Source organism: Capricornis sumatraensis, chromosome 2, assembly GCF_032405125.1.
Source record: "Capricornis sumatraensis isolate serow.1 chromosome 2, serow.2, whole genome shotgun sequence".
Classification (NCBI taxonomy): Eukaryota; Metazoa; Chordata; class Mammalia; order Artiodactyla; family Bovidae; genus Capricornis; species Capricornis sumatraensis.
The window spans coordinates 170,977,579-171,000,021 of NC_091070.1; the positions used below are offsets into that span (position 1 = coordinate 170,977,579).

General features: G+C 39.0%; 2 protein-coding genes across 2 annotated transcripts in view; one reads left to right on the forward strand and one right to left on the reverse strand.

Moving 5' to 3' along the window:
• TNNI3K (TNNI3 interacting kinase) overlaps nt 1-22,443 on the reverse strand; it is a 344,134-nt gene that overhangs the window by 75,685 nt on the left and 246,006 nt on the right. The window lies entirely within an intron of this gene.
• On the forward strand, nt 5,134-19,234 carry LRRC53 (leucine rich repeat containing 53). Its single transcript, XM_068965404.1, is given in 5 exon segments — nt 5,134-5,221; nt 7,560-8,363; nt 13,831-14,346; nt 16,918-19,086; nt 19,089-19,234. Coding segments are annotated over 5 exon segments (3,723 nt in total).

The following is a 22,443-nucleotide window of genomic DNA, read 5'->3' on the forward strand; positions in this document are numbered from 1 at the left end:
AGACACTTAACATTTTATCAAACTCATAAAACTCTGTAATGTTTGCATTTATTATTTCTATTTTAAACATGTAAAGGAAAAAAATTAGAAAAATAATTTATCTAAGATAGTATAGTCAATAAATAGGAGAACTGAATTCAAAGGTAAGTGGAGCTTGTGATCTAAATGCTCCTTCATTCTCCCTCTCTATGTGTGGCATCTATAGCTATAAAGAATAATCTAGTTGTAATTATGTAAGATTCAATGCCTGAGATTAGCTTTTCCATACTAGAAAGAACACTGGATTTAGAATGAAAAGACTTGATATTAAATACGTAATGGCTCTGTGACCTTGGATGGTTTATCAACCATTCTGAGCTTCAGTTTTCTCAGCCTCAAATTGAGTTGCCAAATAAAAAGAATTAAATCAGGTAATATATTTACAAAATCTCAACAAACTATCAAGTAACTTAATTTTTTTAATAATCTGTACTAATGGGTGTGCCTTAGATATGAGTTCTCTGAATTTATGGTCAAATGCTTTAACAGTTCTGTTTATTTGTTTATTGTGGGAATTAGCAAACACTCTCTTCCAACAACACAAAAGAAGACTCTATATATAGATATCACAAGTTGGCCAACACCAAAATCAGACTGATTATATTCTTTGCAGCCAAAGATGGACACTATACAGTCAGCAAAAACAAGACCGGGAGCTGAGGGTGGCTCAGAACATGAAATCCTTATTGCCAAATTCAGACTTAAATTGAAGAAAGTAGGGAAAACCACTAGACCATTCAGGTAAAACCTAAATCAAATCCATTAGGATTAAACAGTGGAAATGAGAAATAGATTTCAGGGACTAGATCTGATAGATAGAGTGCCTGATGAACTATGGATGGAGGTTCATGACAATGTGCAGGACACAGGGATCAAGAAAAAGAAATGCAAAAAAGCAAAATGGCTGTCTGAGAAGGCCTTACAAATAGCTGAGAAAAGAAAAGTGAAAAGCAAAGGAGAAGAGGAAAACTATACCCATTCGAATGCAGAGTTCCAAAGAATAGCAAAGAGAGATAAGAAAGCCTTCCTCAGCGATCAGTGCAAAGAAATAGAGGAAAAGAACAGAATGGGAAAAACTAGAGATCTCTACAAGAAAATGAGAAATACCAAAGGAACAATTCATGCAAAGATGGACTCAATAAAGGACAAAAATGGTAGGGACCCAATAGAAGCATATAATATTAAGAAGAGATGGCAAGAATACACAGAAGAACTGTACAAAAGAGATCTTCATGACCCAGATAATCACGATGGTGTGATCACTCACCTAGAGCCAGACATCCTGGAATGTGAAGTCAAGTGGGCCTTAGGAAGCATCACAACGAACAAAGCTAGTGGAGGTGATGGAATTCCAGTTGAGCTATTTCAAACCCTAAAAGAAGATGCTGTGAAAGTGCTACACTCAATATGCCAGCAAATTTGGAAAACTCAGCAATGGCAACAGGACTGTAAAGGTCAGTTTTGATTCCAGTCCCAAAGAAAGGCAATGCCAAAGAATGTTCAAACTACCACACAATTGCACTCATCTCACACACTAGTAAAGTAATGCTCAACATTTTCCAAGCCAAGCTTCAACAATACGTGAACCATGAACTTCCTGATATTCAAGCTCATTTTAGAAAAGGCAGAGGAACCAGAGATCAAATTGCCAACATCCACTGGATCATCAAAAAAGCAAGAGAATTCCAGAAAAACATCTATTTCTGCTTTATGAAGTATGCCAAAGCCTTTGACTGTGGATCACAACAAACTGTGGAAAATTCTTTAAATGATGGGAATACCAGACTACCTTACTTGCCTCCTGAGAGATCTGTATGCAGCTCAGGAAGCAACAGTTAGAGCTAGACATGGAAAAACAGACTGTTTCCAAATAGGAAAAGGACTATGTCAAAGCTGTATATTATCACCCTGCTTATTTAAATTACATGCAGAGTACATTATGAGAAATTCTGGGCTGGATGAAGTACAAGCTGGAATCAAGATTTCCAGGAGAAATATCACTAACCTCAGATATGCAGATGACACCACCCTTATGGCAGAAAGTGAAGAGGAACTAAAAAGCTTCTCGATGAAAGTGAAAGAGGAGAGTGAAAAAGTTGGCTTAAAGCTCAACATTCAGAAAATGAAGATCATGGCATCTGGTCCCATCACTTCATGGCAAATAGATGGGGAAACAGTGGAAACAGTGTCAGACTTTATTTTTTGGGATTCCAAAATCACTGCAGATGGTGACTGCAGCCATGAAATTAAAAGATGCTTACTCCTTGGAAGAAAAGTTATGACCAACCTAGATAGCATATTCAAAAGCAGAGACATTACTTTGCCGACTAAGGTCCCTCTAGTCAAGGCTATGGTTTTTCCAGTGGTTATGTATGGATGTGAGAGTTGGACTGTGAAGAAGGCTGAGCACCGAAGAATTGATGCTTTTGAACTGTGGTGTTGGAGAAGACTCTTGAGAGTCCCTTGGACTGCAAGGAGATCCAACCAGTCCATTCTGAAGGAGATCAACCCTGGGATTTCTTTGGAGGGAATGATGCTAAAGCTGAAACTCCAGTACTTTGGCCACCTGATGTGAAGAGTTGACTCATTGGAAAAGACTCTGATGCTGGGAGGGATTGGGGGCAGGAGGAGAAGGGGACAACAGAGGATGAGAGGTCTGGATGGCATCACGGACTCGATGGACGTGAGTCTGTGTGAACTCCGGGAGCTGGTGATGGACAGGGAGGCCTGGTGTGCTGTGATTCGTTGGGTCGCAAAGAGTCGGACACAACTAAGCGACTGAACTGAAGTGAACTGAAAGAGCCTTTTGATGAAAGTGAAAGTGGAGGGTGAAAAAGTTGGCTTAAAGCTCAACATTCAGAAAATTAAGATCATGGCATCCAGTCCCATCACTTCATGGCAAATAGATGGGGAAACAATGGAAACAGTGGCTGACTTTGGTTTTGGGGGCTCCAAAATCACTGCAGATGGTGATTGCAGCCATGAAATTAAAAGACGTTTACTCCTTGGGAGGAAAGTTATGACCAACCTAGAAAGCATATTGAAAAGCAGAGACATTATTTTACCAACAAAGGTCTGTCTAGTCAAAGTTATTGTTTTTCCAGTAGTCATGTATGGATGTAAGAGTTGGACTATAAATAAAGCTGAGTGCCAAAGAATTGATGCTTTTGAACTGTCACGTTGGAGAAGACTCTTGAGAGTCCCTTAGGTTGCAAGAAGGTTAACCAGTGCATCCTAAAGGAGATCAGTCCTGGGTGTTCATTGGAAGGACTGAAGTTGAAGCTGAAACCCCAATACTTTGGCCACCTAATGCGAACAGCTGACTCATTTGAAAAGGCTCTGATGCTGGGAAAGATTGAGGGCAGGAGGATAAGGGAACGACAGAGGATGAGATGGTTGGATGGTATCACCGACTCAATGGACATGGGTTTGGGTGGACTCCAGGAGTTGGTGAATGACAGGGAGGCCTGGTGTGTTCCGGTTCATCTGGTTGCAAAGAGTTGGACAGAACTGAGCGACTGAACTGAAATGAACTTATGCTGGGAAAGATTGAGGGCAGGAGGAGAAGGGTTAGACAGAGGATCATACGGTTGGATGGCATCACCAACTCAGTGGACATGAGTTTGAGTAAGTTCCGCACATTGGTGATGGACAGAGAGGCCTGGCATGCTGTGGTCCATGGGGTTGCAAAGAGTCGGACACAACTGAGCAACTGAACTGAACTGAATTGAATATGTACTTATTGAAGCACAGTTGATTTACAATATTATATTAGTTTTAAGTGTACCAGATAGTGATAGAAGTGCAGATGTGGAGAACAGACAGGTGGGCATAGTGGGGGAAAGGAAGGGTGGGATGAGAGTAGCATTGATAGATACACACTAACGTGTAAAAGAGAGAGCTGGAGGGAACTTGCTGTCTAGCACAGGGAGCTCAGCTGAGTCCCCTGTGATGACCTAGGTGGGTGGGATGGGAATGGGAGGGAGTGCCAAGATGGAAGGGATATATGTATACATATAGATGATTCACTTCATGTACATAATTGTAAAGCAACTACTTGCACTCAGTCACTTCACTCGTGTCCAACTCTTTGTGACCCCATGGTCTATAGCCCACCAGGTTCCTCTGTCCATGGGGATCCTCCAGGCAAGAGTACTGGAGGGAGTTTCCATTTCCTTCTCCAGGGGATTTTCCCAACCCAGGGATTGAACCCATGTTTCTTATGTCTCCTGAATTGGCAGGCAGGTTCTTTACCACTAGATCCACCTGGGAAGCCCAAGATTCTACTCCATTTAAAGTTATTACACAGTACATACACATGATGGAATACTACTCAGCTATTAAAAAGAATGCATTTGAATCAGTTCTAATGAGGTGGATGAAACTGGAGCCTATTATACAGAGTGAAGTAAGTTGGAAAGGAAAACACCAATACAATATATTAATGCATATATCTGGAATTTAGATAGATGGTAATGACGACCCTATATGCAAGACTTCAAAAGAGACACAGATATAAAGAAGAGACTTTTGGACTCTGTGGGAGAAGGTGAGGGTAGGATGACTTGAGAGAATAGCATTGAAACATGTATATTACCAGATGTGAAATAGACGACCAGTCCAAGTTTGATGTGTGAAACAGGGCACTCAAAGCCGGTGCATGGGGACAACCAGAGGGATGGGAAGGGGAGGGAGGTGGGAGGGGCTTTCGGGATGAGGGACACATGTACCCCTTGGCTGATTCATGTCAATGTATGGCAAATCTACCCCCAAATTCTAAAGTAATTAGCCTTCAATTAAAATAAATAAATTAATTTACAAATAAAGTTATTATAAATCATAGCTACATTTCTCTGCACTGTCCAATATATCCTTGTTCCTTATAAGGGTTCAGTTTAAATTCTATTCAAATTAAGGATTCTTGCCATTTATCTGGCACCATATGAGAACTCACGTTGCTCATTAGAAAGGAGACATCACCAACATGCCTCCTGAACTGAATGTACTGAAATCCTTGGATAATAAATGCCAACATTATGACATGCATTGCTCTCTACTTTCCTTTCAGGTGGATGGCTCATACTCTTTGCCATCATGCTGTGGCTGGTGGCAGCCTGCCCTGTGTCATGTGTGGTGTGTACCAGAGATGTAACTCTCTGTCACCAGCTAACCTATACAGTAGGTAATAAAACCAATCACTCTAAAAATCAGTGTTCAGTGTACTTGGAAAATTCATTATTATGCTCTTCTTTGTACTGACTGATCTCTGGGCTCAGCCTGAAAGAGGTAAACATTTTTAAAGAGCAAGCCTTCTTTAGTAACTATATATTAATAATATTATTTTATTTTCCTGTTAGTTCCTGGTGGTCTCAACCAAACTATTTTAAGACCTTTAGAGGTAATTGAGATATCTTGCTATCACAAAAGAATACCACCATTTCAGTCAGTTGCATACTTATTTAATAAATGATAAAAATAGATCACTTTAATTATATTTTGTCCATACTTTGTGCAGATTTGAAACCTACCACAGGGTGAAAGGAATATCAATGAATCAGAAACCTGAACTGCAATTGTTCAGCATTAGTAAGATTAAGTGATGTACCAGCAAAACAGATTATTATCAAAGTGCATCTAATTTTGAAAGTGTAGTCTTTTTTTATTGGTGGTAAATGAGCTGTAGAAATGCTAACAAGATACACTGCCTGTATTCATTACATATTGCTTGCTTAAGTCAACAATTTAATAAGATACCTTATTAACAAATTTGAGGAGAATGTGATTTACATCCTTATATCCAACAAGAGATAAACAAGCTATAAACTCTGCCAATCGAAAAATTTCAGAAACAAATCTAAGATGGAGTAGAAGAAAATGAATTCTTTCATTTCTAAAATCCTGTGACTCCATGAGAATTAAGAAGAAAATGGCATTGTCCTTCCTGACAGGGAAGAGACAGTTTCAAGGCTAGTTGGTTGTACACTGTTTCCAGTCTGTGTGGAAAACACTTTAAAAACACTAAATTCCCATCCACTCAAATAAACTTCACTATATATATATATTTTGATCAGAGATAGCTGATGTCTGTAAGAAACAAATATTGCTCATGTACATCACTGCACCTCTCTATCTTCCTTCTCATTTATAGAATGCCACATTTGTGAAGTTAGATTTCATAAACACAGAGAAGTAAATGGATGACTTGTGAGTGGAGGCTGTCTGGTCCTAGATAAGAAGTAACTGTCAGAAACAATAGCTTGCTCCCTCAGAGTCAGAAATCTCTAGGGGACTGAGGATCCTTAAAAAAAAAACCTCTCTCAATCCATATCAAAAACAATGATGAAAGGAACAAAATGCCAGCCTGGCCAGAATTAACAGAATTCAAATAATCAGTAATAAATTCTAAAAAAACAGCACCCCACAAACAAAACCCCATGACATAGACTTGCTACTGCTACAGAAATGAGAGCAATTCTTCCAAAAGAAGGCACTGTGGAAATCTTTTGTCTTTTACATTCTTTTTTCCTCTCTTTGTTTCAATGCTATAGTCTGAATTTCATAAGGGAATTATGATTTGCTTCCCCCATGGCTGATTGTTCTAATATCACCTGTAGACCTCCCAGGGACAATGGACTCTTCCATCCTTATGACGCTGTCATTGGCAGTCAAAACAATTTTAGCATGATAAAGATGTGTTACAATAACTCTTGATTATAATACATCTTTATTGAGTTAAAATGCTTTGATTTCTAATGACAGAGCAGTGATAGCTCTGGGGTGATTATGGTGAAGGGATTTAACAGTTGGAAGCCCTGAGTACCACCTGTCATCACATGATGGACTTCATTGGAGGGAACAGATATTAGACAGGAGGCCAGGATGGCCCAGACTATAATGAGAACCCCACTGACAGATCCTCGGCTTGTCTGGAGAGAATATAGATCCTTACCAAGTTGCCGACTTTTAGCCTGGAGCTAAAAAGCAGAAACCAGTGTTCCTTCTCACTTCCCCCACCCCAACCCACACCTTTATGTTTGAGAAAAAAGGTGATTGGCTTTACAGTATAAATATACACTGCTTGCAGAAAACTGGTTAGGAACTCAGACACAGGCTCAGCTCTTGACTGAATGTCTTGGGCCTGCAGGGCTGGAGTAGGTTGGTACACAGCTTCACAGACAGAAAAGCCTGAGAAGCCACTTTCAAAAAGAAAAAAAAAAAAAAAAAAAAAAATCCATGATGATAAGCCCAAACAATGAATTAAATTTGACATCTAAAGGAACAGATGGGTTTAGGTTTCTCAAATAAACATGTCATGGTAACAAAGAATATAAAAATCCATCATTCTGATAAAGAGCTGCCTTCCCCTTAAACTGAGAAATCAGAGGATCATTTTCATTTTGTTTATTGTTCTTACCCAGGTGATAAGATTGCTCAGAGGGTATTGATTATCTCTGCTCTCCGCGGTGCTCCCCTCCCACGTGTGTGTACTTGCTTCTAGTCTGCGATTTTCTTCCCCACAGCAGGCCCTGTGACCACGAGGGTTTTAATCATCACTGACGATATCTCTCCTCTATAGAGTACAAATCTGTCCCTCTTGTTTAATCTCGCCCTGGTCTCTTTGAGCAGAAATGGCATCAAGGATGTTCGGGAAGATGCCTTGCACAGCTTTTCAAAGTTGCGGTCGTTGTTGCTGGGGCACAACCGAATATCCAGCTCTTCGCTCACGGATCACATCTTCAGCAAGCTTCGCAGACTGCCGGTGCTCAGCCACAACGCCCTCCACACCCGGCAAGGGTCTTGGTTCCGAAACACCAGGGGCCTGACCCGGCTCCAGCTGGATGGGAATCAGATCACTAATCTGACGGACAGTTCTTTTGGAGGCACACGTCTCCACAGTCTCAGGCATCTGGATTTATCTAACAATTTTATTTCCTTTATTGGGAAAGATGCCTTCTGGCCCCTGCCTCAACTACAGGAAGTAGACCTTTCTCAAAATAAATTGGCCCACATGCCGGATGTTTTTACTCCCCTGAAGTAGTTAATCCTTCTGAGTTTAGATAAGAACCAGTGGAGCTGCACTTGTGATCTCTACCTGCTCACCCGATTCTTAAGAAACTACATAAAGTCTGCTCGCAGGCTCAGAAGTGCCAAGGACCTAAGCGGTCCGCTGGCCACCATGGCTGCAGCCACTACAAACAGTGTACTGAGGCTGTCTGAGACCAGCTGTGATTCCAAGGCTGCCAACCTCACTCTGGTTCTAAAGGACAGAAGTACCCTCTTCCCAGGGCAGGATGTGGCCCTGCTGACTGTCCTTGGCTTTGCAGGTATGACAGGGAGAAGTATACCCATCTCTTCTCCGTATTCTTGAAATTCACTAAATGATGCCTTTCTCTGGCAACTGGGGAGCCTTTTCAGGGCTTGTAGAAGAGAGACATTGTCAGTAGTATAGGAAGATGCTAGCTGATTTGGGATAGGTTGCAACAATTTCCTGTTGCAAAGAAACTGTCTAACACAGAGGAAGCGGCCTTGAGCCAGAATTCAAGAGCTCTGTGTCGATGTGCGGGTGTGTGCTAAGTGGCTTCTGTCCTGTCTGACTGTGACCCTGTGGATTATTGCCCACCAGGCTCCTCTGTCCATGGCATTCTCCAGGCAAGAATACTGGAGTGGGTTGCTATTTCCTCCTCCAGGGGATCATTCCAATCCAGAGATCAAACCGGCATCTCTTACTTCTCCGCATTGGCAGGCGGGTTCTTTACCACTGATGCCACCTGGGAAGTCCCAAGAGCTCTGGTCCTGATGTAACTAGCACTGTGATATTCAGTACTTTGCTGTTCAGACTTTAGTTTTCTTGTGTGTAATGAAGGAATACCCTATATTTCAGTCATCCATCCACTGATGCGTACTGATACATTCATTAAGATATTAGGGGTTTCAAAAAGTCATGAGACCTAGTCTCTTTCTTCAAGGTACTCATATCTGTGTGCCTCTCTGTGGTAGTAAGAATTGGTGGGCTTTACCAAGTACTGCTGCTAAGTCACTTTAGTCGTGTCCAACTCTGTGTGACCCCAGAGACGGCAGCCCACCAGGCTCCACCGTCCCTGGGATTCTCCAGGCAAGAACACTGGAGTGGGTTGCCATTTCCTTCTCCAATGCATGAAAGTGAAAAGTGAAAGTGAAGTCGCTCAGTCGTGTCTGACCCTCAGCGACCCCATGGACTGCAGCCTTCCAGGCTCCTCCATCCATGGGATTTTCCAGGCAAGAGTACTGGAGTGGGGTGCCAAGGGGGAGGCTATAATGACAATCTGGTGTGTCCTGCTTTATAGTGCTTGTATAAGTGATGATTGGGCTTCCCTCCTGGCTCAGTGGTAAAGAATCCACCTGCTAATGCAGGAGATGTAAGTTTGATCCCTGGGTTGGGAAGAGCCCCTGGAGAAGGAAATGGTAACCCCTATGGTATTTTTGCCTGGGAAATCCCATGGACAGAGGAGCCTTTGTGGGCTACAGTCCAAGGGGTCACAAAAGAGTCAGACACATCTAGGGACTAAACAAAAACAAATAAGTGATGATTAAGGGCATGACCTCCACAGTTAGATTACCCAGGTTGGAAATTTGGTTCTGCTCTTACTTGCTGTGTGGCTTGGGCAAGTTATTTAGCTGCTCTGTGCCTTGGTTTCCACCTATTTGGGGATTTTGAATTTTTTTAAGATTTCTGTTTCTCTAACTTGTTCATAAACTTGGCCCATTACCACACCCACTCCCAACTGACTAAGGAAAGGATGCCATTCAACCCTTTAATTTTTCTATAGTAGTTTTAAATTTTTTAAACTATTCATCATTACATCTCATTATATATCATTATGATGTAGGGTAATGTTTTGTTGTCATTAGTCAAATATGCATGAGATTTGTTGAGTTATCTAGATGTTTGTACACTTTTAGTGCATGGTGAGATCCTTTGTACTTGGGGGTACCATGGTGATGAAAAGTGTGTGTGTGTGTGGAGGGGATTTTTAGCTCCTAACACTTCTACTTTTAATCAGGATAGATGGAAACCAGTGTCAGGTCTAGACACTGAAACTACCACCAGCAGAAATCAAATTCACTTGAAAGTGAGTTCAAATCCTTTCAGAAAGATGAACTGTTTTAGAAAATGTGTAACCATCTCAGTAATTATATGTGCTAAGAAAAAGTTTACTACAAAAGGCAAAAACACTAGGGCATCAGAGAGTTTTTCCTTAAATGTGTTTCTTATCATAGAATCCTAGTTCAAGGGGAAAATTAGTAGATATTCCAATAAAAATACCAAGAGATGCCTATATAAGCAATATGTTATCAGGTTCAAATAGATTTGAGCAATGCTGGATTAAAGTGAAATAGGCTTCTTTACCACAGCATTTCTTATATCTTTCATTTTTCTAATAAACATTATGAGTCTCTAAGAGGAAGATAGACTGTGGAGCATTTCTAAGACTTATTTGACCATTAACCTTTTTTTTCCCCCACAGAGGAAATTTTCATTGAACTTGTATTTTGTAGGAGGTTGCTTTGGAAATATTACAATAGATACAATTTTTAGTATCTCCTAGGTATTTTTGAAATATATTTTTAGAAAAGATTTTGCCAAGTTAACAACTCTGCATTAGTGTGGAGATACATAAAAATTCTGGAAGATTCCAAAGGTTTTATCAAAACAATAGGAAGCTAAACATTAGAAATATTATTATATGCCTATTAAGTTATAGCATATGAAATTAGCAGAAAAATGTACCCTTCATTGATTAACTATTACAGATGCTGTTTTTAAGAGAGATTCATCTTTAAGACAACTCTTGACTTTTGATATCAATTTACTCCTTTTAAGGTGTTATTTCTCCTAAAGCAAAAGTGTGATCAATAATCTATATCTCTAGATTGTGGGAAGAAGACTTAGGACTAAAATTTGGCCTCTGATTTTATTTTCTTCTTTGACTATAGATAAATCATCACAATTCCAAAGAATATATAAAATCATATCCTGTGAATTTAAACCAATAAGTGGCTAATTGGTACCTAACCTCTTGACCCTTCCTCTTCTGTGAACTGGAAGATAAAGAAAGCTTTCCTGAAGCTGTAACATTTCCAATACTTCGATGAGATTGTTATCATTAATATTGCATTTTTCTAACTCAGAAGGATTGTTAGAATACTTTTTTAAAAATAGCAACAATGCCCATGGCAATGAAAATTCAGCCATCTTCCTGACAGCAGGTTCAAACTGCCTACAAGCTTTATTTTCTGCTTTTGCTTTCTGTACTAATAGAAAGTGACCATACCTGAGTGGTAACATGATACAGACACAGCTCTAGCATCAATAGCGGGAGAGTGAGTGGTTCCTTGCTGTTTGGACACAATTACAGAGAAACTTTATCCCATAATCAAATTATATGTACTTTCATTTCAATGGTTGAGTCATCTGTTTAATAAAATTGAGGTCTTTTCTTTCTTTATTATGGTTTAGTAACTGCATCAGTCATACAAAGTATTGTCTTAATAATTTGTTTGGACTTTTCCCCCTAATAGCTGAGGCTTCTAGGATCTAATAGAACAATACAAAGCCTACTTTTGTAGCACCAGCAATTATAACCACAATAATACATAACAATCACCACTCACTGAATCTCACTATGTCAAAGAACTGTGTTAAACATGTCACATATACTGTCTCACTTTATCTCTGAGTGGTATTAATTATTCCTATTTGATAGAAGAGAAACAATAAGGCTTAGAGAGGTTAGAAAATGTGCCCAAGAAAAGTATCAGAACAGAGCTTTGAGTCCTAAGCTTTCTTACTCCATGTAAGAAATATAGAGATGTGTCTAAAATTTTATTATTTTCATACTTTTGACATTTAAAAATCACAACTTTTATTTGGAATAGCCCAGACTCTAAGATTTTGCAATTAAAATGTTCTGACCTAACTTTACTACTTAAAAAAAAAAAATGTTGTGTCTTTATTAGAGATTTCATTATCTCAATATGTTATAACATTCTCCAAGAGTGTATTGTCATCAAATAAATTAAAATGGGGTGCAAAACATTAAGATCTGGTAAGCTACACAAAGGTTAGCAGATTTTTGTTTGGGATTTTTTTTTTTTTTTAACCAGAAAGTGCTATTCTATTTGGTTAATCTTCATCTTTAACAGAAAAAAATGGAACAACTATGCTTGATAACTTCTCTTTTCCTGAAAGTTTAAAGAGATATCATCACATTTTCACTAAAGTTATCTGCCATAGAGAGAACCAGGCAAAGTGCTTATAAAGGAGTCTAGAAAGCTGATTCTGGACTCATTCACTGCCTTTATCTCGAATCAGGGAACTGAGTTTACAGGGCAAGTGACTTGTCCAAGGTCACACAGCAAGTTATAGATAAAGCTGGATGTAGAACACAGAGCTCCAAACTCAATCTATACTGACAACATGTTCTCCTGGTTACCGTTCTGGAGATTTGCGAGATTAGACCACTCAGTGCTTTTCATTATTAGAATTCATAAACAGAATTCTTTCTGTTTACTTAAAAATATTCAGTAAATATTTCTGGAGTGCCTCCTCTCTGCCATTGTTGTGGTCACTGGAGATACAATGTCAAACAAGACTGAAAAAGTCCATTTCCTCACAGTGCTTAATTCTAACAGGGGAGGACAAACAGTGAACAAGCAAATGAATAAGTGAACACAAAATTTTATATCATTGTAAGTGCTAACAAAAAGGAATCACTGTGTCAGAGGAAGAGCTGGGTGTAACTGAGACTTTGGTTTGAGCATCTAGGTGGCTGAGGATGCCATTTGTCAAGATGAAAAACTGTGAGGCAGAAATAGGTTAGACTCTACACTCGAGTCTGAGAAATCCTGCCCTTTCCTATTATATTTAGATGATAAGCTAGCCTACAAAGAACATGAAATGACAGTACCAGGAATTCCGAGATTAGATGTCAAGGAAGTTCATAGAAGGGGGTGATCTTTCCAAGATGAAAAAAAAAAATCACAAAACTATCAAGAAACCATGAGGTATTGGTTTAGATTTTAAAGGATAAATGAAATTCAAATAAGCAGAGATAGGAGAAAGTATTATAAGCATGAGTAAGAGAATACACAAAGGCTTCGAAGGACATTTTAAGGCTAATGAATTGAAGAGTCTGAAGCATAGTGCTTGAATGTGAAAAATAATTAAAAAAATAAGGCTAGGAAGGAAGGTTACGGCCAAATTAGAGTCTTGAATGCCAAGGAGTTTGACCTTTATACTAATAGAAGCCAATGATGTATTCTGAGGTAGGGGATAAATCTTTAGGGATGATTAAAATATGGCAATAGCTTGTAGAATCTCTATTTCTTTGGGGGAGGAGGTTATTGTATATGAGAATTTCACGGTATATGCTAAACATTGTCTATTTTTATTAACTATGGGATTAAAAAATGGAAGTTTCATTTCCCTTAGGCAGAAAAGAATTTTAATGTAGGAATTATTTTAATTTGAATGAATTTCAGTCCATGAAAAAACTTTTTCTGTCAAACACATTCCAGATGGTATTGTTTCTTATAATTTTTAATAGATACAAAGAAAGATCCAAATTGGAAAACAGAACAATGTTGATTAAATAGCCTCTATCTGAACTAATATTTTCCACATGGTGATAGATTGCCCACCCATTTCAATGCCCTCTAAGCCATTAACCTTGGTACTTGTGGATTTCACATTTGACGATATATGTTTCTTTCTATGATGTTATCTTTTAATAGTCTCTCCATTTGTCACAGGAGCTGTTGGTCTCACTTGCCTAGGTTTAGTTGTATTTAACTGGAAACTTCAACAAGGCAAAGCAAATGAACACACATCAGAAAACCTTCCTTGCAGAACCTTCAATGAATCCCTGTGTGATCATGAGGCAAGAAATTACCGCGCTCAGGGATACTGTAACTGCCACTTAACTCAGGAAAACGAGATAAAGGTCATGTCCATTGTGGGGGCCGGAAAGGAAATGCCACTTTCACAGGAAAGCAGCCATCAAGCAGTACAGGCCTCTGGCTCCACAGCCCTTGACAGATCACTTAGAAACCTGAAAGGGAAGGGCCATGGGGCAGACAGCACCTTCTTCTGCTTTGGTGGCAGATTGCTGCAGTCAGGATGTTCAGAGCCTTCTGGGAATATGGCAGCTTTTAATGAAGCTGGCTTACTTACAAGATATTGTCCACAGAGAGTTGAAGGGTGGAGGAATCATGAGCCTGGGGAAGGTCAACCTCAAACTCTGCCACAGCATGTAACAAGAACGACAGGTGAGTTGTCTTGTTTGAAAAGTCCCATTTGGTTTAAATTTCTTTTGATTTCTTCAAAAGAGTAATGCCATAACAATCACCATGGCACTAGGTTATTCTTCTCCTAAAGATACTGGACATGCATTTTTGTGTGTATGTATGTACATGTGTGTTTACAGTGAGGTGTACATGGATGCTTCCAACCCTCAGGAGCTGAGAGTACATCTTGTACCCCTTGGAAAGTGAATTTCATGACCCAACACCTAAAAAAATTTTTTAAAGAAGACTTTTCAATAGCAATAGCACTGTTAAGATTTATGGGAGGCTGAGTATTGGCTTCTGTTCCAACATCCGTCGAGCTCTAATGCCAGTTCTGCAGTAAGCAACCTTCCCAGAGCATGACATGTTAGAAGAATGGGCCTTCTAATGCTAGTGATTCATTTCAGGAATGATGTCAAGACACACACTATGCTTGCTGAGCTGTCAGGGATGATAACTTCCCAGTTCAGGGAAAGTCAGGACTTAATTCATCGTCCCATGTTGGAAGCCAAGTGAATCTGGCCGTGACACTACCCGCTGTACATGGGAGATGTCAATATTTAGGTGGAAGCAATGAATTAAATGTCTTCCTTTTTCTCTCCGAATAGTAAGGCAATGCTCTCAGGCTCAGTGGTGAAAACTTTGACGGCCACTCTGTAAAGAGGTTCCTGTCATTTATTTGTATTGGTTTACAAGAAGCAGAGCTTTCTCTCAGAACATGAATGACAGAAGTGCTGCACCAAGAAATTCTTACCATGGGGATCTGGCCCTAAGGATTTAGGGACAATTGGAAATGAATGAAATTGTATGTTGTTTCACATGTGATATAAAGTAGGGCGTGAATTTATGCCACTGCGTCCCCCAGACTTCAGATCTTACCAGTTTTGGGGTCATCATGATTTGATTGAAAAGAGAAATGGCCAAGAAAGGAAACATCTGTTGTAGAAACTTGATCTGATTAGTTTTATTTTATAAAGGAATAAGCACTTAACCTTTCCATAAAATCATACCTTAGGCAGATGTTTCATTTTAGCTTTGTCGAGAGCCTTCGCATCTCTGTGGGAAACTCCTATACTGAAGGGAATGTGGTCTCTTAACCATTTAAAACCCAGTCTTTTGTTTCACACAGAGAAAAGTGATTTTGCAAATCAACACAATCACTTTAAGAAAGACTTGAAATTCTACATGCCAGGCATTGTACTCCATCCAGAAAAAGAGAAAAACAGTCAAGACCACACCTGCTCTAAAGAAGTCTGCAAGAGGCAATGTCACTCTGATTAGGCCTTCTAAGTCAGAAACACAGAATTACAGTATTTCAGGGGTAGAGGAGACTTTGGAGATGATCTGGTCCAAAAGCTTTTAATATTTATCTTTGAGCCATGGAGCTGTCTTAGAATATAATAAAGGCTAGAAATTATCTCCCTAGAATAATTTTATAACTGCAAAAGTTCCCTTCTAGTCTAATCTCCTGATATTCAGTGAGTTAATGACTTCTCCTAGGTCATTCTGAATGTCGAAGGCAGATCTTAGATTAGAATTGGATGCAAGCTGGGGCTATTTCACCTGTTTCTTTCTATTGCTCCAAGAAATACTTCTTTGGATAAAACAATTTCACAGACCAAGAGAAAGAACACTGAAAAGATGTAGTTCTAAACTTAATATGCATTGTGGAAGAGGATAGGGTTTTGCATCAGAAAGATCTGGGTCAAACTCTGCCCATATCATTTAGCTGACATGTGACTGGGGGAGAATATTCAACTTCTCTAAACTTGTTTCTTTCTCTGTAAATGTGATAGGATAATAGGACTTATCTAATGGATCAGGTCTCTTAAATGAAATAATGAATGTACACTATTTTGTACAATGCTGACCTCTTAGTACATGTTCAATTAATGGTGCACTATTACTATTATTTTTGTCATTAACATTATTTAACATGATTCATTAATATTATATTAATGCAAACCATTTAAAAATCTTCAGCATAGACCAGGCCACAGTCCAAAACACATTCATTTAAGAAATATTTAATGAATACACTCTTAAGTGAAGTAAAATAGATGTGGACTCCACATGAATGGAGCCAGTAATATATGTATATCTGTTGCTGCTGAGGTTATCATCTGCTTGAAACCTGTTACTCAATATTGTATTATGTTCTTCTTAATGATTTAGTTCCAAGTGGTAAATGAGTTAAGAAAAAGTTACTATAGCTATTTGGAAAGAATTTAAACATTATTCATGTTTAAAGCTAACCTAACTGACAACTAATCTAAAGATTTACAACTATGAATATTTTAATTTCTAATTCCACAACTTTTACATCAGCATCAGTCACAACTGATTAAAATGTGTCCATAAAGAGTGTCATTGCAAACACACCAAACTGCCAAATGTCCCTTAAGTATTCGGCTAAAATATTAAGGAAATATTCAAGAATTGCCATAATTGGAGGAGTCATTTTTGTACCTTTCATAAGGTTTCTAAGCATCTGTTTGGTTGGGGTAATAAAACTATGTTCAGTGCTAAATTCCTGCATTTATTGTTCAGCAGATATCAGCAGTGACACATTTAGTAGAAGATATGCAACATCGGCTTCAGCCTTGGCAAGAGAAAGTCTTGAAAAGCATTTAACAAATGAATCATGGCAGCCTCCAATGGAAAAAGGAGACAATGGCTTACAACCTCACAGGCAGAGACATTTTATTACAGGCTCATCATCCAAGGCTTGTGAGCCCAAGGAACACTCTGTACAAAGGATCTTGCAAAAACACAGATCAAAATATGATGATCCTTGTAGACTGTTAACACAGAGCAGTCCTCGGCATTTTCAGCCAAACAATTCTCTTATCTGTAAATATGTGCCCTGTGATCAATTTCAAGATTACATGAAAGAAAAGAAACCAAATCGTCGAAAACGTTCAAAGCCTAAGAAAGAGCAAATCCAAATTAACAGAGCAATAGAAAAATTCCTCATGAGTGAGAACAACATGGAGTTATCAGGGTTATCAACAAAAATCAAGAAAACATATTCCCCTAAGAGGGTTAGCTTCCATCATCCTGATTTAATAGAAAAAAATAGTTTGGTGATGTCATCCAAAACATCAAGCCATTGGAAAGAGCAGAAAAATGAAAGTAACCTGACCAACTTGGATCTCAAAAAATGTAGCAACCCTCGTGAGAGAAACAAAGGAGGAAAGGGGCTTACTGATTCACAGATTCTGAGAAAGAAGAGAACCAATCCAGCTGACTTCAAAGGGAAAATTAAAGGACAAAATTTAAGGATAAAATTAAATGTAAACCCTTTTAGAAAAGTCAGAGTCCATCCAGAAAAATCCTTGCCAGATCTCTCAAAGAAACTCAAACAAGCATCATTACCTCCTGATAAATTCTTCACAGCTTCTGAGAAAGAAGCCAGAGTAAACCTTGAGCCCTCTGCAGATTTTCGCCAACAGTCAGAGGTTAACAACTATGTTAAATTCACTGCAAAGAGGCTGCCTCTCAAACATGCCCCCAAGCAGACCCCGTATTACAGAAAAAACATGAAAAAGCCTTCTCTGCTCAGTGTTAACGACTTGTCTGTGGCCAACCAGAGCTCTATGGAAGGCACCTGTCACCCTACTGGTCATATTCCTGATGGAGACCCATTAACACTGGCTCAGCCCACACCCACTGTTGCTGAACACGGCCATTCACACTCCTCCTTCTCAACGGAGCACGTGGGCGGTACAGCTTGCATCGTAATGGGCATCCCAAGTTATTTACCAGCAACTTTGGAAAACATAGGAAGGGATGTTTTACCATCCCACCATTCTAGGGGGGCTACTGACCAAGGGGCAACAGAGCCCACTGAGCACATGGAGCAGGATAAACTGAAGACCAGTGAGCTAAGCCAGTTTTCTGTGTCCCTAGGGAATCACATCTGCAGGACTGACACCTACGAGGAACATGCTTTGAAGCAAAAGCAAACCTTAAAACATACAGAGCAACTCTCAAGTCACGAACAACTTGGAAATGAAAAAACATTAATGACAAAACCCAAAATATCACATCCAATTGTGGAAAGCTGTGTTATGGATGAGGGAAATGATGTAGAAACAAAACTTCCTAAAACAGAGACTTTTGATTGCTCTCCTGTTCCCCAGACACAATCCAAGGGCAACTTAACATTTATGAAGACAAATTTCATTCCATACCAAAATAGAATAGCGCTTCCCAAGGATATCAGTACCTCTCTGAGTGCTCAAGCCATCTGGCCTCTAACCAATAGGAGTGAAAAAGGAATTGACAGCATAAATGCATTGCCCAGAGATGATGGAGCTGAAGCACTGGAGACAAAAATAGTAGGGAAAGATGAGAAAAAAAGGCTCGCTGAAAGCACGGCAAATCCTAGTATGTTAATTAGGGCCACACAGATGACCTTAAATGGCACCAGAGAAGAAAAGCAACACACTTGGGAAAATGGAAAAAGTGAAAAACATGTATTATTTGAGTCAAATTCTGTGGAGGCAACTAAAGATTTAAGAATGATGAGTTCCCATGAAACCCAAAATAGACTACCTTGTAGTGAAATAGATCTTAAAATTAACAGTAATATGCATTATTTGAAAGAAGTTCAAAATATTCAACCAGATAAAGATAGCAGTGCACATGAAGAAGGTGCAATGACAGGGGAGACATTACCAGAGTTAAAAGACATTAGTTTTGAGGCAGAAAATGAGGTGCCAGAATAAATGAAGCTGAAAACTCTGCTCCTAAACCCACACTGTATCCACCAGCTGCTGAATATGTTAATTAATCACCTTTAGAGGCAGAACAAAGTGAACAAAATAACTCAAATAATAATCCTTTTCTACTTCAGCTTTCTTAAAAAAGACACACCCTCTAGCCTTTGCATGCATTTCAAATGCACTATTTTGAAGGAAGATTCCTCAGTGACTCTTTGTTATCAATAAAATAAAAGTACATAGTTGAATATAACACAAAAATCAAAGATAGAGCCATAAGATATGTTTGACACAATTAATTGAGTTTGCTTCTCTAAGGAATGGGAAAATGGGAAAGAAGAATTGGGCCTCATCCTGGAAAAGAAAGCAAACATTAAAAAAAAAAAAGCCTTAAGCAAATGAAAGATTAAAAAGGAAAAAGTGCTTGAGCAGATTTACACTTGATGATTATTTTATGGAAATTACTATACACATCTCAATTAGTGGTATTACAATATTGCTTTCTACACAGATGATTATATATTCATATTTGTGCCTGATCTGTTTTCCTAATTATGGTATGAAAATAAAAATTGAGCTTTGTTAACTGTAGTCTAGCTGATATGCATATTGGCATGTTTCAACCATTTGCAAATGTTCTGTTAACAATTATGCTAGGTCCTAAGTAGAAGTCTTTAAAACCTGTTATTTCTCAAAGGGAAAAACATTACAGGTTTCCAGAGGTAGTAGGCCATTTATGTAAAATCTGTTAAATCCTATAAATCCACTAGGTGGAGATCTCGACTTCAATCATTTTAGAACAAATGGGGCTTCAAAATCAACACAATAGCTTCAGAACAAAAGGCATCTTAACAGGCTTTATTGCCAGTTGTTATTAACTTAAAATTTTGAAAACTAAATAACCCATTAGCATGTAAGCTTTCAAGGCCTGAGCTCTTGAATTTAGCATGCCACTACTGTTTGGTGTGTGTATTCCTCCTTGTGCACAGGGATTAAATGTCTTCATAAATATTAGATTTCAAGCAATGGTAGAATAAGCATTTCTTATTCAAGGCCAAACTTATTTGAAAGCTAGAGATATACTCAATTTTATTAGTGATATCCTAGTAAAATGTTGAAACCATATATTCATGGTATAGAATAATATAGTATTTCACATTTCCTAGTGGGAAAAAAAAGGTTGCAAAGACAACTTTCTTTTCCCTATCTCCATATATGTCTCTGTATCCTTGTAATCTACATGTGGCAATATTATAAAGCTTAAAAATCTTTTAGAACAATGTAAATATTGCTTAGAAGGCCACCTGTCTCCCGTTTTCTTTCCTATTCAGAATTGCTGGATAATGACAAACTTCTTATTTTGAAAAGTCCCTAAACTTATTCTCTCTCTTTCTTTCCCATTTTACCTGGGTTTCAGAATTTTCTTGCCTTTCATTCCTACTCCTCTCCCCCTCTCTGCTTGAGCTCAACTCCTACGCCATCTGTCTGCCTCGCCTGATCCCACTTCATTTTGTTAAGTACCTTGAAGGTGAGAAGTTTGCACCTACGCAAACCCCTTGCACAGTAAGTTTACTGTATTCTAATTCCTGAGCTTCTCTGGCTGAGTGGTAAAGAATTTGCCTGCTAATGCAGGAGACATGGGTTCAACCCCTGGGTCAGGAATATCCCCTGGAGAAGGAAATGACAACCCACTCCGGTATTCTTGCTTGGGAAATCCCATGGACAGAGGCGCCTGGTGGGCAACAGTCCATGGGATAGCAAAAGGGTTGGACACAGCTTAGTGACTAAACAATTCTAATTGCCAGCTCTCTCAGTTTTGTAGAGCTGGTTACAATTTTTCTCTGTAGCTATCTTTCTTTTTTCTTTTCCCACTTTTAAAAACACCTTCATCTTACTGCAGACCCCTTAACTTTGTTCTCTTGTCACTGCCAATAATGCCCCTGATACATAAGGGCCTAAAGTACTCTGGTCACTAGCTTTCACTCAGAGGGCAGGGATGATGGTTTTCCTGGACTCTTTCTTCTCATCCATTTCCTAAATCCTGTCTTTTACCTCCTTCTCTTTCCTTTGAAGAAGTTCTCGGATTTAGCGCTGCTCCTGAATCCCCATGGTAGCCATTGTTGCCTTTGTGTTGTAATCAACTGGATTACTACTGCAATGGCAGCCCAGTCAGAGGCTCTGACTTCAATGCCTTTGGCTTCTGTTTCAGCCCACTAGTCCTCTGCCTTTATTAGGAGCAAATCACCTGCGGTACATGTTAAAATGCAAAGTCGCAGGCTCCATCCCAGAGATTTTGATTCAGTAGATTTAGAATAGGGTCCCAGAATCTTCATTTTGACAAACATTTCAGGGTAATCTGGAGAATGTAATATATAGCCTATACTAAGAAACACTGCTTAGCTATTCCAGTGCACACTATGAGATAATTCAGTGACTGCCTCACCATAGGAACTACGTACAATTCTCTAAGTGAACAAATCTTTCATACTAAACTCCAGTGAACTTTCCAGAGAATTAACTTTTGTCATATCTTTCACTACTTTAGGAAAAAAATATAATTGTCTAAAATTTCATGTCCAAATTCTCTATTCTGGTTTCCAAAGCTTTCCAAAATCTGATCCCATCTCATAATCAGAACATTTTCCCCCTTCTCACTGTTTTCCAACAAGCATCCTCTATCTCTGATAGGCTAATGTTTTCATTGTCCTCTTCTTTTGTTAAATATTTATTTATTTGGCTGTTTTAGTGTCAGCTGTGGCATGTGAGAACTTTGTTGTGTCAGGCAGGATTTTTCTTTGCAGTGCATGGACTTTCTAGTTGTGGCATGCAGGTTCCAGAGTACACGGCCTTTAGTAGTTGTCGCACGAGGTCTTCAGTTCCTTCACAGCATGTGGGACCCTAGTTCCCTGACCAGGGATCAAACCTATGATCCCTGAACTGCAAGGCAGGTTCTCAACCACTGGACCACCAGGAAGTACCATGCACTCTTCTGTCTTTATGGCCTTGGCTAAGAAGACATGCACAGGAGACAATAATGTGCTTCAAATTTAAGGAATGAAGCAAAGTCAGACATAAAAGAAAGAGTGAGAAGTAAAGCTGATAACCTACCAAACACTGACCAGGCAGTGTGATATTAGTGTCTTAGATCTAAAGATGAATTTGTTTCAAATGAGCATCTGGGACAGTTCCTCAGTAGCTATTAATACAGTGTTCCAGCGACTAATAAGTCTCTCATGTGTCTTTTCTCACAAAGAATTTGCCTTTGCTCTTTGTTCCCTACTTGCTGGAACTCCTTTATCATCCATTCTCGTCTCATTTATTCCTGATTTCCTTCATTTTTGCTTGTAACTAT